Consider the following 12,214-nt stretch of genomic DNA (forward strand, 5'->3'; position numbering starts at 1 on the left):
TGCACTTCAGAGCAGGCAGGGACACTTCCCTAAGAAAATGCAAGTGCAAGGGAGGCAGCTGGGTAGTGAGAAAGCTCAACCCAGTTAGCCCTTGGAGAATCCACAGGGATGGAGACCTCAGGCTGTAAATCTGCAGGGGTGGGGTCTTTGCACGTGTCCTTTCCTGCCCACGAAGGAGGCCTGAAGGTGAGGGGCTGTGGCAGGCAGCAGGCTCTGCCTTTCCCTGCGTGCCAGCCAGGTGGGCATTGGGGTGTCCCGGACTCTCTGGGCACCTCTCTGGCCCCTCTCCTTCGCTGCAGGCAGAACAAGCTCCCAGCCCCGGCCCTTCAGGGAGCTGGAAACCAGCACCCCTCTTTCATGACTTGGGGGGGAGGTACAAGGGGTGATGCAGTTTGTGCCCGAAGCTGGAGACCTGGATGCTCAGGTTGGTGCATGACCCATGGGCAAGGCTGAGGAGGACAAGCCATAGCATGGATGAGGCACCCCCTGCCCTCTGACCCACGGGCAGAGAAGGGACATAGCTCCAGATTGCCTGGCTGGGGTGGCAGGGAGCGGGGTCCTGTGTGGGGCCAGGGAGCCCACTGAGCCTGCCTGCGGTTGGCTCCACCACCAAGTGAGGCCCCCAAGGCAGCGTGAGGGCTCACAGGGCGGCTCCTGGCTGCCATGGGGTGCACCCACCCTGCAGTGGTGGGGTGCAGAGCCAGCAGCCCAGACCCCTGGCAAGGCAAACCCTGGCCATTGCAGGGGCTGGGTCCCTGTCCTGGTGCAAATCCCCCGCAGTCTTGCTTATCCTCCGCAAGGTGAGGGCAAACTCTGGGGCTGTCCCCCCACGCTAAGGCCTGTCCCTGGGACAGATGGTGTGACCGAGGCTGCAGCTCGGGATGATGCCCCGGGGGGGTGAGCAGCGGGCAGGAGCAGGGCTGTGGGGCTGTGCCGTGGGGAGGTGTGACCGTGGGGGCAGCTGTCCCCAAGCAGGCACTGGAGCCGCTGCTCCCTGCCCCTGTGCTGCACCATGGGGCGGCTGTGGGGCACCCCTCGGGGCAGGCTGGTCCTCAGCAAGAGCTGGGGGCTGCGTTCGCCATGGGGAGCCCCACCGGGCCGTTAGCCATGGCCTTGGGCTCTCGAGGCTTCTTGTGCACCCCCCGGCTGGGCAGGGGGAGGGCCGAAGGGGGGATGAAGGCGGGTACGGGGCACGGCAGCGCCGGTGCCTGCGCGAGACGCCGGGACATCTCACCCCGCGGCGGGAGCAGCCCCGGTCCTAACCGCGTGTCCGTGGGTACCCCGGGGGCTGCGGGGCTCGGCGCAAGGGCCGCTCCTCACTCGTGGCAGAGCGGCGGCGCGTCCCGTCCCGGGGGGGCCCCCAGCCTACCTGCCGTGGGGCTGGCTTGCCCGAGCTGGCCCTCGGTGGCTCTCCCAGGCTCCCCGGCCGAGACGGTGACCCGGACCCGCGTCGTCCCCGCCGGCGCCGTGCAGGCACTGCGCGGTCCGGGCGATATCGCTGTATCGCAGCACCATCTAGTGCTGTGGGGTGGGGAAGCCCGGCCACCCCGATGCTCCCCCCCTGCCCCAAGAGCTATGGAAGCACCGTGGGGACAGCCCGTGACTGTCCCGTGTCCGTGGGTCGTGCTGCCAAGACCACCCTGCCAGGGAACCCAAACAGGCTGTTGGTGATGGGGATGAAGGGGCGGCACAGCGTGACCGCTGGCCCGGCGCAGCCAGAGTCTCCCCGTGCCCCTGCTCCGTGCCAGGGAGTTTCCTGCAAGGATCCTGGGAAACATCAAGGAGTGCAAACGCTCCCAGCTCCTGAGCTGAATGTATCTGGCCTCAGCTGGTGGTTTTGCCACTTCCTCCCATGGAAATCAGGCGTCCATGCTCTCCTCTGGCCACTTTTGCTTCTCTATCAGCCAGGTGACCCCGGCTCTGTAAGTCCCTTGCCGTCAGGGTCTTCACGTCACTCCTGTGGCTTCCTCCTACATCCCTGGTGGTTTCTTGGTGTCCGTCTTCCATAGCTGGCATGAGCGGATTCCTTTCCACTGCTCGTCACCCTTCCCCTTTTGCACACCTGGGCAACGCCAGCCCTTTCCAGCTTGGCTTTCTGCACACTGGGAGACAGTCCTGCTGTCCCCTCCTTCCCTTGCTCCGTGTCCCCAGCTCGTCCCCTCTCAGCTCATCATCCCTCCTGGATACCTGCCATTCTCTCCGTCTTGCCTGGTGCTGGTAGAACAGGCAGGATTTTGGCACAGGGAGGGTGGTGCAGATAGGATTTTGGCACAGAGCTGGATCCCATAGGAATGGGATGCTCTGCAAGAGGGGTCATGGCGATGGCTGGCCCCACTCCCCTCCTCTGGTGGGGCGTGCTGCTATGGATGTCATGCGTGCAGTGGGGCAAGACAGGTGCTGAGCCCCAACAGGGGTTGCACCCAGGTCCCGTGACACTGAGGGGCTGGTGGCCAGAGGCTCCCTAGGGCAGGAGGAATTGGGCACCTTGGACTGAAAATGGGGCCTCTGGGTCCTGCCTCTGCTCTGGCTGCCCTCCTGTCTTTGGGAACGGATGGGACTGTGCCAAAGTCACCTGGCAGCTCTGAGGTCCCTCTGACCGAGTGGTTTGACACCTGGCTTGGTCTCTGCCCACGCTATCTTGGTGTTCTAGGAACGGACCTCTGACCCGAACCTTCCCAGCCCTCCTGTCCCCTTCCCAGTGCCACCAGGGGAGGACGGAGCCGGGTAAGACAGGATGAGATGACGCTGACCCCACAGGCTGCCTGACGCTGCCACGCGCTGCCTGCTGCCACGCGCTGCCTGACACCTGCCTGCGCTGCCTGCACCCACAGGAAGGTAAGAGTAGCAGAGCAGGCACCGAACATAATGTGGCCCTGGGCTGTTTGTGCGCCTTTTGTTCGCTGGTAACCTTCGTGACTCGGCTAATTAACTGCATTAGGACAGCTCTGCTTCCCTGCCTGAGCGTTATTGGGCAGGGCAGATCTGGGGCAGTGCGCCAGCAGGAGCCCCGGTCGGTTTTGCCAGGGCGTCAGGCAGCTGAGAGCCCCCGTGGCGGCCGGGGTAGGCAACAGCCCGACGGGGTGCCGGTGACAAGCAGCAAGGGTGTGAGAGCCCGGTGCTTGCTGTGTGGTGGGGAGGAGCTGGCCCTGTTCCCCCGTCACCCTCATTGCAGTGTGCAGGCAAGAACCCAGTGCACCCAGGGTTGGGGTCCTGCTTCACAACCAGCCTGTATCCCATCGATGGGTATTTTTCATTGCCGTAAGCCATGGCTGTGCTTCAGGGAGCCTCTGTGGTGTGATGGACCCCCAAAGCATACAGGGAGCTCCCCTAAAGCCAAAAGCATGTTGTGCATCTCTCTCTGTGCATCATCTGCCTGCTTCTCCCTCCCTCCTGCCTTGGCCTCCTGACGTGCCTTTGTGGCCTCTGGCCACATGTCTGGGCTCTGCAGGGCCATGCTGCCCTCGCCGCCAGGTTTCCACAGGCTGCCGGGGCGGCTTGCAGCCTTCCCGATGTGGGGGGCGAACCCCGTGCGGCAGCCGGCCGGCTGGTGGGGAGCAGCCTCCCAAGCACGTTCCCTGCCCCGAGGCTCTCGCAGAAACAAATGCCATCTTCATGCCAGCGGCTGGAAGGCACTTGCATCCGCCGCAGGAGCTGCTGAGGCCAAAACACCCCGACTGCGAACAATGAGACGGGGAAAACTGCGACTGTCTGTTGGGATTCACCCGCGCGGCGGCTGCTGCCACTGAATCCGGCCGGTTCCCGCTCCCGGGCACTGCTCAGCAGCAGCTCCAGGTGAGCCAGGTTTTTTGCGAGCAGATGGGCTCTGGGAAGGGCCCTGCATGGTGAAAGGCTCCTCCCTGGCCCAGGCAGGTCCTACCCCCCCAAAACTGCCCTTCTCGCCATCATGGAGCCCTCCCCTTGTGCCGAGCCCGGCAAGGTCTCCCTGCCCTGGAGATGCCTGCCAAGGTTGTGAGTTTCCAAGTGAGAACTTTTATTTTTGCAAATAAAAGGGGGAATCGATGTGTGGCTCCCCGCTCCAACTTCGCCTCCTTTGCGCAGAGGGTGTCGTCGGGCTGCCCTTGGGCCGCAGCCAGAACCACCCCTGGGCACAGGGGCGTGTGGTGGCAGAGGTGACACACACCCCAGTGCCTCCCGCTCCTCTCTCACTCTTTCCAGCCCCACTGTTCCGTTTGCTGGTGCCTTTGCTGGCCCAAGAGCCGCCCGCGCCACGCTCGGGCCCGGAGTCCGGGCCGTGCTGAGGGCAGCGCGTTGGCAGTGCCTCCTGCCCCTTCTCCCGGGGCTCCCAAATCCCCGTCAGCCCCACGGGGAGGGGACCCACAGCCCCTCCCGCCTGGGCCAAGCACGGGCTCCTGCTCCGAGCACCCGCAAGCCCTTTCACCTGCATCTGGGGTGGTGCGCGGTCGGACCACGCCGTCCCCCCCGCCCTGCCGGGGCCGTTCCCGCCGGCTGGGTCTGGCCGCCGCTCTGCCCCGGCCTTGGCTCCATCGCTTCTTTAAGGGAGGCTGAATCCCGCACTGGGGGATGCTGGGGGGCACTGGGAGAGGCTGGTCCAGGGATAGGGGCGGGTGAGCTGCCAGCCATTTCCCACGGAGCCGCTTGAGGGCGGCAATGGCCCGCCGCAGAGCCGCTGCCGTGGGGCCGGCCGGCTCCAACTGGGCGAACTGGGGCGGCCGAGGCCAGGCGGGCGCGGGCGGGGGGGAAAGGGCTCCGGAGGTCCTCCCCGGCCATGCGCGTCGGCGGCCGCCTAACCCCCCCGCCCCCGCAGAGACCTCCAGCGTGTGCGGCTCCACGGGGAGGGCATCCCCGCAGGAGCCTTCCTCGCCGGTGGGGCGAAGCGGGTGCGAGGATGTAACGCTTGTTTGCCATTAAAGTAAAAGGCACCCAGGCTGGGTTCAGTTCCGCCGGGAGCATCCCCCTGCCACGGGGGCAGGGGCTCCCCGGCACTGGGCTGTAGCTCAGCTTGGCGAGAGGAGACACCTCCCCGTCTCTGCCAGACCCACGCTGCCCGTGTGTAGCCAAGCGTCTATCCGAGGACACGGAGGTACCCGCTCGCGAGACCCTTGACCGTTTCTGTTTTTCCTTTTCGGATACCTTTTGTCTCTCCTCTTTGATGGAGAGACCATCACTGCTGGGCGTTGTCCACACTGGGTGCAGAGGGCAGTTTCGGTCGATCCCTGTGTGTAAAGGCTGGCCCAGGACGAGTCACACTGCTGAGAAAACTCTGCCCTGCGAGCCCATCAGGCTGAAATCCATCAGCAAGGTCTCATGAGCGAGCTGCTATAATGGATAATGTTCTTCTCATGGGGATTAATGATCCAACTTCAATTCACCTAAAAAAAATATTATGCTGTATCCCTCCCACAGACACCCAGTGGCTGAATTCAGGATCTGAAATGCTGCGTTTCATTTCCCTGTGACTCTCCTGCGAATCTCAAGCTCAGCCACAGGACAGGCTGAGCAAGGTGTGGAGCGATCATAAAGCTGTCGTGATGTTTAAGAGCAGAAGCTGGAGACGTCCCCTTCCCAAGATTTACATGTGCTAGAGCTAATTATAAATGACCTGGGGAAAGAGCAGCGGTAGGGCTCGAGGAGCCTGTCATAGCAAAGTTGCCGCTGTGTCTCCTTAAAGCTGCGCACGCACGGGCACTGCTATCGGCAACCGCTGGTACCGCTGGTATCAGCAATGAGCTCCTTGTGCTTCAGGGAGCTCAGCCCAGCACAGCAGTGATGCTGCTGGGCTCAGGGGGAGACAGGTTTTCCAGAAGGGTTTAAGCATCCCCAGGAACTTAGAAAAGCAGAACAGCGTGCAGTGCTGCTCAGGACACCGGTGACTGGGCAAACAGGACAAACTGCCCCGAGGGGTTAATGCACAGAAATGAGGGCAAGGAGAAACCTCGGTCAGAGCAGTCAGGAGACCTTTGCCTACGAGGCCGGCTGGAGGAAGAAATTTAACAAGGGTGGGCTGTGGAAAGTCCTGCCCTGCTGCTGGCTTCAGTGAGAGGAGTTTGTGCCTGCTGCGAGGCGTTTTTGTAGCAGAAAGGAAAATGCACAGAACTAATATGTCTTCCCTTCTTTGGACGGTAGGAATGTTTTAATTGAGAAATTTGTTTTAATTACATTAGGTGATATCACAGTCTATTTTACAAGTTCAGGGTAAGAGGATGTGTGAACCAGTTACAGAGAAATCCAGTGAAAGGATAAAAACCTACAACATGAGAAAAATAAAAAGGTTAACTTAATCCCCCCCCAAATGAAACGCATTAAGAATTTGGTGTGAGTGGAAATGGGAGATTATACCAGGATCCAGAGAAGTACAAAGGATGAGACTAACATAATTTACAGTATTGGTTCTGCATGACCATCGTTTGCCCGTGTTCAGAGACAGCCTCTATTCCCCAGTGCATCGCTGAGCAGATGGTCCCGTCTCTGAGGGTTTGGTCTGGTCTTGTCAGAGGAGAAAGCAAAATAACTGATGGGCAAAGGTCACAACCCACGTTGAGCTGGTCCCCAGGGTCACCGCCTACAGGAGTGTCTTCCACTGGATAGTCAGGGGGTTCTGCACCAAGAACTGTATGGAGGAAAACTAAAACAGCTCCAAAAAGCCCCATCTCAAACGTAGAAAAGTCTCACTCTGGAAGTGCTTACGAGAAGGTCGTCATCATAGAATTTGGTTTCTATAATAACATTACCACTGTGGAAGGAAAAGAGCAGAAGAGGTATTAGAAGAATGCATGAACGGTAGAAAATGACTGCTCCTCTCAGTGCTCTCACAGGCCTGGGCTGACATCTTACCCCCCTCAACACGAGCTTTCGTTTGGAGCCACGTGCAGCGAGCACTGTGTCCTGACCCAGGGGCCATTGGGGCTGAAGGAGCTCTCCATTGCATTCCTACATGGAGCAGTTCCCCCATCCCTCCCTTGCCATCCCCCTTCTGGGCTCAGTACCACGCAGGCTGCAGAGAGTGCTAACAAACTGCAAACTTCTGCTTACTTCTACTGCTAAAACTATACTAGCAGTCCCAGCACCTTCAGGCCCCTCTTTCTTGCAGTGAATTGTGAAAACCATTGGGAATTCTTTTTTTATTCCCCATCTCTGTCCTTTAATGCTGAGCAAGCTACTTTAACCAACTTGACATGTCATTTCTCTCAAGAAGTGCTTAAATGGAAACGCACAAGCATACTTTATACAAACTGCAATGGAATGTGGATTTGGGTGTGACAAAACACCAATGGTTTAAGTTGCTGACTTTGAGATTTCGGTAGACTAAGGTAAGAACTTCAGGGTTGCCACAACACCTGGGCACCTGAGCAGTGTGATCTGACCATGTCTAAATAACCTGGCTCTTGAAAATCAAAGCAGCAGGTCCATCTCCATTGTGGCTCTTAGTATCTGTAACTCTGACAAGCACGTACAGTTTTGCTGTGGCATGGACAATGCTCGAACTCAAATGTCAGGGAATGTTCTTAGTCTGACATTCAGTCATCCTGGAAATCCTTCATGCAGCGTGCCTTGGTTAGCACCAAATACCACATCTCCATTCTCTCCTGCTATTAGAAACACCAAGACAAACATGAAGTCTTTGGGAATATCAGAAAGTGAGGGGCTTTCCAAGTCTTGGCAGCTGAAAAAAGTTGATTTCTTTGGGCCACAAAAACCCAATTGCATTTCTTTGGGCTGCTGATTCTACTGAAAAGCCTCAAGAATTACTTTAGGACACCTCCATGAATAGGAGAGAGAGCTGAGCTGCCCACTACAAGTGGACTGACTCCAGGGAAAGAATGGGACACTGGAAAATCCTCAAGGTTGCTTGAGAACTGGACTCTCATGATTCCCAGTCCTGAAAATGCCTTGATTTCCCAAGATGGTCAAAGCCAACTTGTCAGATGTGTTTGTTTCTTTACTCTGATTCCCAAATCTGGCTCCTCCTGTACTGACTGAAAGCCACCAGCTCTGGGAGCCGAGGAGGCATGCAGCACCTACAAGGGTCTGAGCAGATTGTGCCAGGGAGCACTATTCGAACACTGATGCTCTCTTCTGAGTCCAAACTTCTTCTGAGTTTCTCTTTGAAACGTGCCATGAATAGAAATCAGCGATGGTAATTCCCATCCCGGTGCCTTCTTGATGTGACTGGCTTTCCTCCAGGCAGGGAACGAGAGCGAAAATGCTGGAGAGGAAGGTCTTCCAGAGGACACAGTGACCCTGTGGTGAGACTGGCTGCTCCCTGTCTGCCTCTTGTTGGCAGGAGGATTCCCATGCCCTTCTGTCTCTCCTGGCAACGTGCTCCTCATGTGCTTGCCAGCACCCATCTAGCACTGCAGGGAGGGTGGCTTTTTGTCAGTGATTACAGCTTCCCAGGGGCCTCCCTCAAGGAGCCTTTTCCACCAAAGCTTGTGCCTTGCTGTCCGCACTCGGAGCAATGCCCAGCATGCACTGCTCGGACACAAGCCCTAGGGATCGCCGACCTACTCAGAAGTCAATGTGCAAACAGCGGCCAGGACTAGATGTTCTTCAGGAAGGTGTGTGAATCCCATTACAGGTGACTGTAAAATGACTGTTTCCTACCTGTTAAGGGTATTTTATTCCCAGATACAACTCCATATGACTAAATGCATAGATTATAATCCAGTGTAGAAGACACAAAGCTTGTCAAAATGGTACAGTGATGAAACAAATGCTAGAGCAGCTCCTATGGGTGATATACTGCATGAAAAACAACCACCTCAGACAAGAGTCAGTGATCAATAGCTGGACTTGAAATGGCCCAAGCGTCTCTTTTTTTTTCTTTTTTTTTTTTTTTTCCCCCTGGATGTAAGGGGTATTAAGCTGCAAAGCATTTTAAAATCCTTTCATGGTTCACCTTTCAAAAAAATTAAGCAATGGTAATAAAGGATCAGTTCCACTTTCTCCAAACTTTTATTGCTATATTAATGCAAATTGGACCTATGGGAAAGAAGGTAATGAGGTTGGCTTAGCCCCTTTTATCTCTCAACAGTGAACAGTAGTGGGGGTGATTCAGAGTTGGTAGCAGCTCCCTCTCTTCATTCCCACTGTGGGCCCCAAGGAAATGCCACACATCATTGTTTTTTCTTTGCCTGCTCTCAGATTCTGTAAGCCCAAGGCACTCACGTTAAAAGGTTAGCTGGCATCATCTGTGATTCAGGTGCTGCCTCTATCAAGGACTGCCAAGTGTTTGTGGAGTTAGGAATCACAAAACCGAATTCAAAGAACCATTCTGCAAAGTAAAAAGAAGATCCAGAGGCATTTGAAAGAAGATAAAATCCACAAATGGTCCTTTTGCTTTTCACCTGACAGGCTGGGGGAACTCCCTAAACTGTCCTGCTGTGCTGCCAACATTTTACATTTAAATTACTTTGTACAGCTTAAACTGCACTGAACCCTGCCCTCCTCAAAGCAGATACTCCCTTTCTAAAATAGCTGATGGTAATGATAAAGTCACACCACTTCCTTAGCATTCAGTGGAAATTTCATCACACCTAATTTGGAACAGGGAAACCACACTCCCCCTCTTGCAAACATCCCCCGGATCCACTTGAGACTAACTGCACAACTGGTTGCCCAAAAGACAAGGAGCTCAATGTTTTATCTCCCCCTCCTCCACCTCAGATTAAGAGTAATGCTGCAGTGACGGAGATCAGATGTGCAGCTATGGAGTCACGTGGACAATACTCGGTGGCACTGCTGTAATCAAAGTAAACCAGAGGTTCCTTTACTCTGACCTCCGGTCTGGTGGTGGCCAGCACTAGGTGCTTCTGAGGAAGATGCATGTATCCCCATAATGGGTGACTCCAAAATAACCTGTTTCCTCGCCTCAGGCAGCCTGCGGTGGATTTATGCCCTGAAGCATGATTACCCAGATTTTTTCCTTACATAACAAAGTGTTAATACACTTATGAAATGCTATCCCTAATACTGTGGCCCATTAGTCCTGACGAGACGAGTGCTTCAGTGCTACTCTGAAAAATTAAAATCACCACGTTCAACCCATTTTAGCTTCTCTAATCCCTGCCGTGCTGGGGGTCACTCCCCGCGCTGCAGCAGGACTGCACACAGAGCAGATGCATACCTTCTAGACACTGCCCTTTGAAATAAACTTTCTGTTCCAGTCGGAATTTTTCCATTTGTTCTGCTGAGGAAAAGTTTAACTCCCGAGACACTGCTTTGCATTTCAGGATTTTTTTTGGAACTCGAGCTGTGAAACAGATAAAGAAGCATTATTTGGACACAATAAAACAAACCCAGCTGCTTCAGGTGATATTATAATATACTTTGAAATAATGATTAGTGCTAGTACAAGATCATAGCAGCAGGAGAAATGCAAATACAAAGGACCTCATTTTTACATTTGCAGTGAAATCCAAGATGCAAATAGGTTAAGTACCTTGCCCAGAGCCAGGAATGAAACTTGTGACAGAACCAGGGATACAATGCTGGGATACAACATCTCTCAGACTCCTGGTTCTTAGCCGTTTATTACTAAAACCCACAATTCTTCAAGTCAAAATATGAGATACAACTTAAATTTTTACTTTAGGAAGTGTGCTGATGATCACAAGCAGCTGAAGGGCTGCTTAGTATACCAAGCCTGTTAGCCCTCCTCACTTCTTCCCTTTCAGACTCCGCATCCCCAGCAAACCACAAACGGCTATTTCTCAGCCCAACAGCACTCTTTCAGCCATCTCACATAGCTCTGGGAAGTTGCCCTGTAAAAATACGCAAAATGTCTGTCCCACAAACATTGAAACTCACACAGGCAGTAAAGTCAGTACCAAACCAAAGAGTTTAAAGAGACAGTAATTTGGCAATCCAAGGTATTTGGGCTCTTGCAATGGGTGAGATGCCAACAGCAAGTGGCAAACTGTACCTGGTAGGTATTTCATAAGGCTTTTTTTAGAGGTGGAGGAGTAAGAGAAGGGACAGTTTGGGAGCATTGATTAATATGCTGAAAGGTCCTAATCAGGAGAATACAGGGGGGAAGTCAATATACTAAAAATCTCCCAAGCCTCCCAACCATACTTCAGTGGTATGATTGCACATAATCCTTCCTGCGACTAGAAACAGTTTCATGTAAATTTATTAGAAATAAAGAGGGGAGGGAATACAGCTGGCATGTGCTTTATGAGCCAAACTGTTCCTAAATGGAAAGTGTATCAAAACGTCCATGAGCAGATAGCAGGCTGCTGTTTAATAAAAGGAAGAGTCTACCAAACCCCAGGGAAATCCATCTGATGCAGAACAGTTTAATGGACTAGGACCTTGATGTGAAAACAATCCAGAGAACTGGAGGGTTAGGGAATGTATACCCTAACATGTATATGTTTATATGTAAATGTATACTACCATCCTATCCCATGGAGAAGTACACAGCCCCACAGTTTGTTTAAAAAAAAAAGGGCAAAAAAGAAAGTTAAAAGGGTAAGGGAAGAGTTTTAAATGTAAAAGCTCTCTAATTATTTTTTTCAGCTAGAAATCTGCATGGCACCATCCTTTACTTCCCTCACAAGTACAGACTACGGCCTGTTGTGAATAAACATCCCTTTGCAGTTAAGTGTAAAATGACTCGTGAAAACTATTCTGCAATTTAGTAATTACATTTCTTTCATCCCCAAGACAGACTGCTGAGAAGGTTTGCTTTAAGATCGTAAAACTACAAAATAAAAGGTTACTTTTAATAAAAGTAGGACTGAGTAGTCTTTAAACCCCTGATCTAAGAGATTTTAATTGATATTTATACAATCAAGCAGAACATTTTAATTGAAATTATTTATTTTAACTCATTTTACTTGTATACCTCTCTTTTCCATTCAAAAGACAGAAGAGAAAGAAGTTTAATTCTCATCAACTAGGGCCATTAAACATGCTGAAATGCAGATAAGCATAGCCTTTATCCTAAATCTAGTACTGCTTTTTGCTAACGTGATATACTATGCCTGCACATTTATTTAAGCACTTACATAGCTAATATACATTTAGTCAGATACTTAATTCTGATTAGATTAGAAAGTGATGATTGACACATTTCTTATTTACTAAACAAGTAATTTTGGGCCCAACTGCATTTAGGTAGAAACTGAAATTCAATTAAAATATCTGTATCATTATGTTTTCATATAGTTTAATAAAACTACCTTAAATATTAACCAAACTTACTTTATATTTCAAACTACATCTTTTC

At 53.0% G+C, this 12,214-nt stretch overlaps 1 protein-coding gene across 1 annotated transcript in view; it reads right to left on the minus strand.

Moving 5' to 3' along the window:
• Positions 1–6,630: 6,630 nt before the first annotated feature.
• Positions 6,631–12,214, minus strand: part of PDE6D (phosphodiesterase 6D) — a gene marked incomplete at both ends in the record, with an annotated part of 38,164 nt that continues 32,580 nt past the window's right edge. Inside the window, 3 exons of the mRNA XM_082003881.1 lie at positions 6,631–6,712; positions 9,148–9,253; positions 10,106–10,231. Of these exons, the coding sequence (XP_081860007.1) occupies positions 6,631–6,712; positions 9,148–9,253; positions 10,106–10,231 (314 nt within the window). The remainder of the gene's footprint in view (positions 6,713–9,147; positions 9,254–10,105; positions 10,232–12,214) is intronic.

The sequence above is a fragment of the Phaethon aethereus genome, assembly GCF_964289735.1.
Source record: "Phaethon aethereus genome assembly, chromosome: 9".
Lineage (NCBI taxonomy): Eukaryota > Metazoa > Chordata > Aves > Phaethontiformes > Phaethontidae > Phaethon > Phaethon aethereus.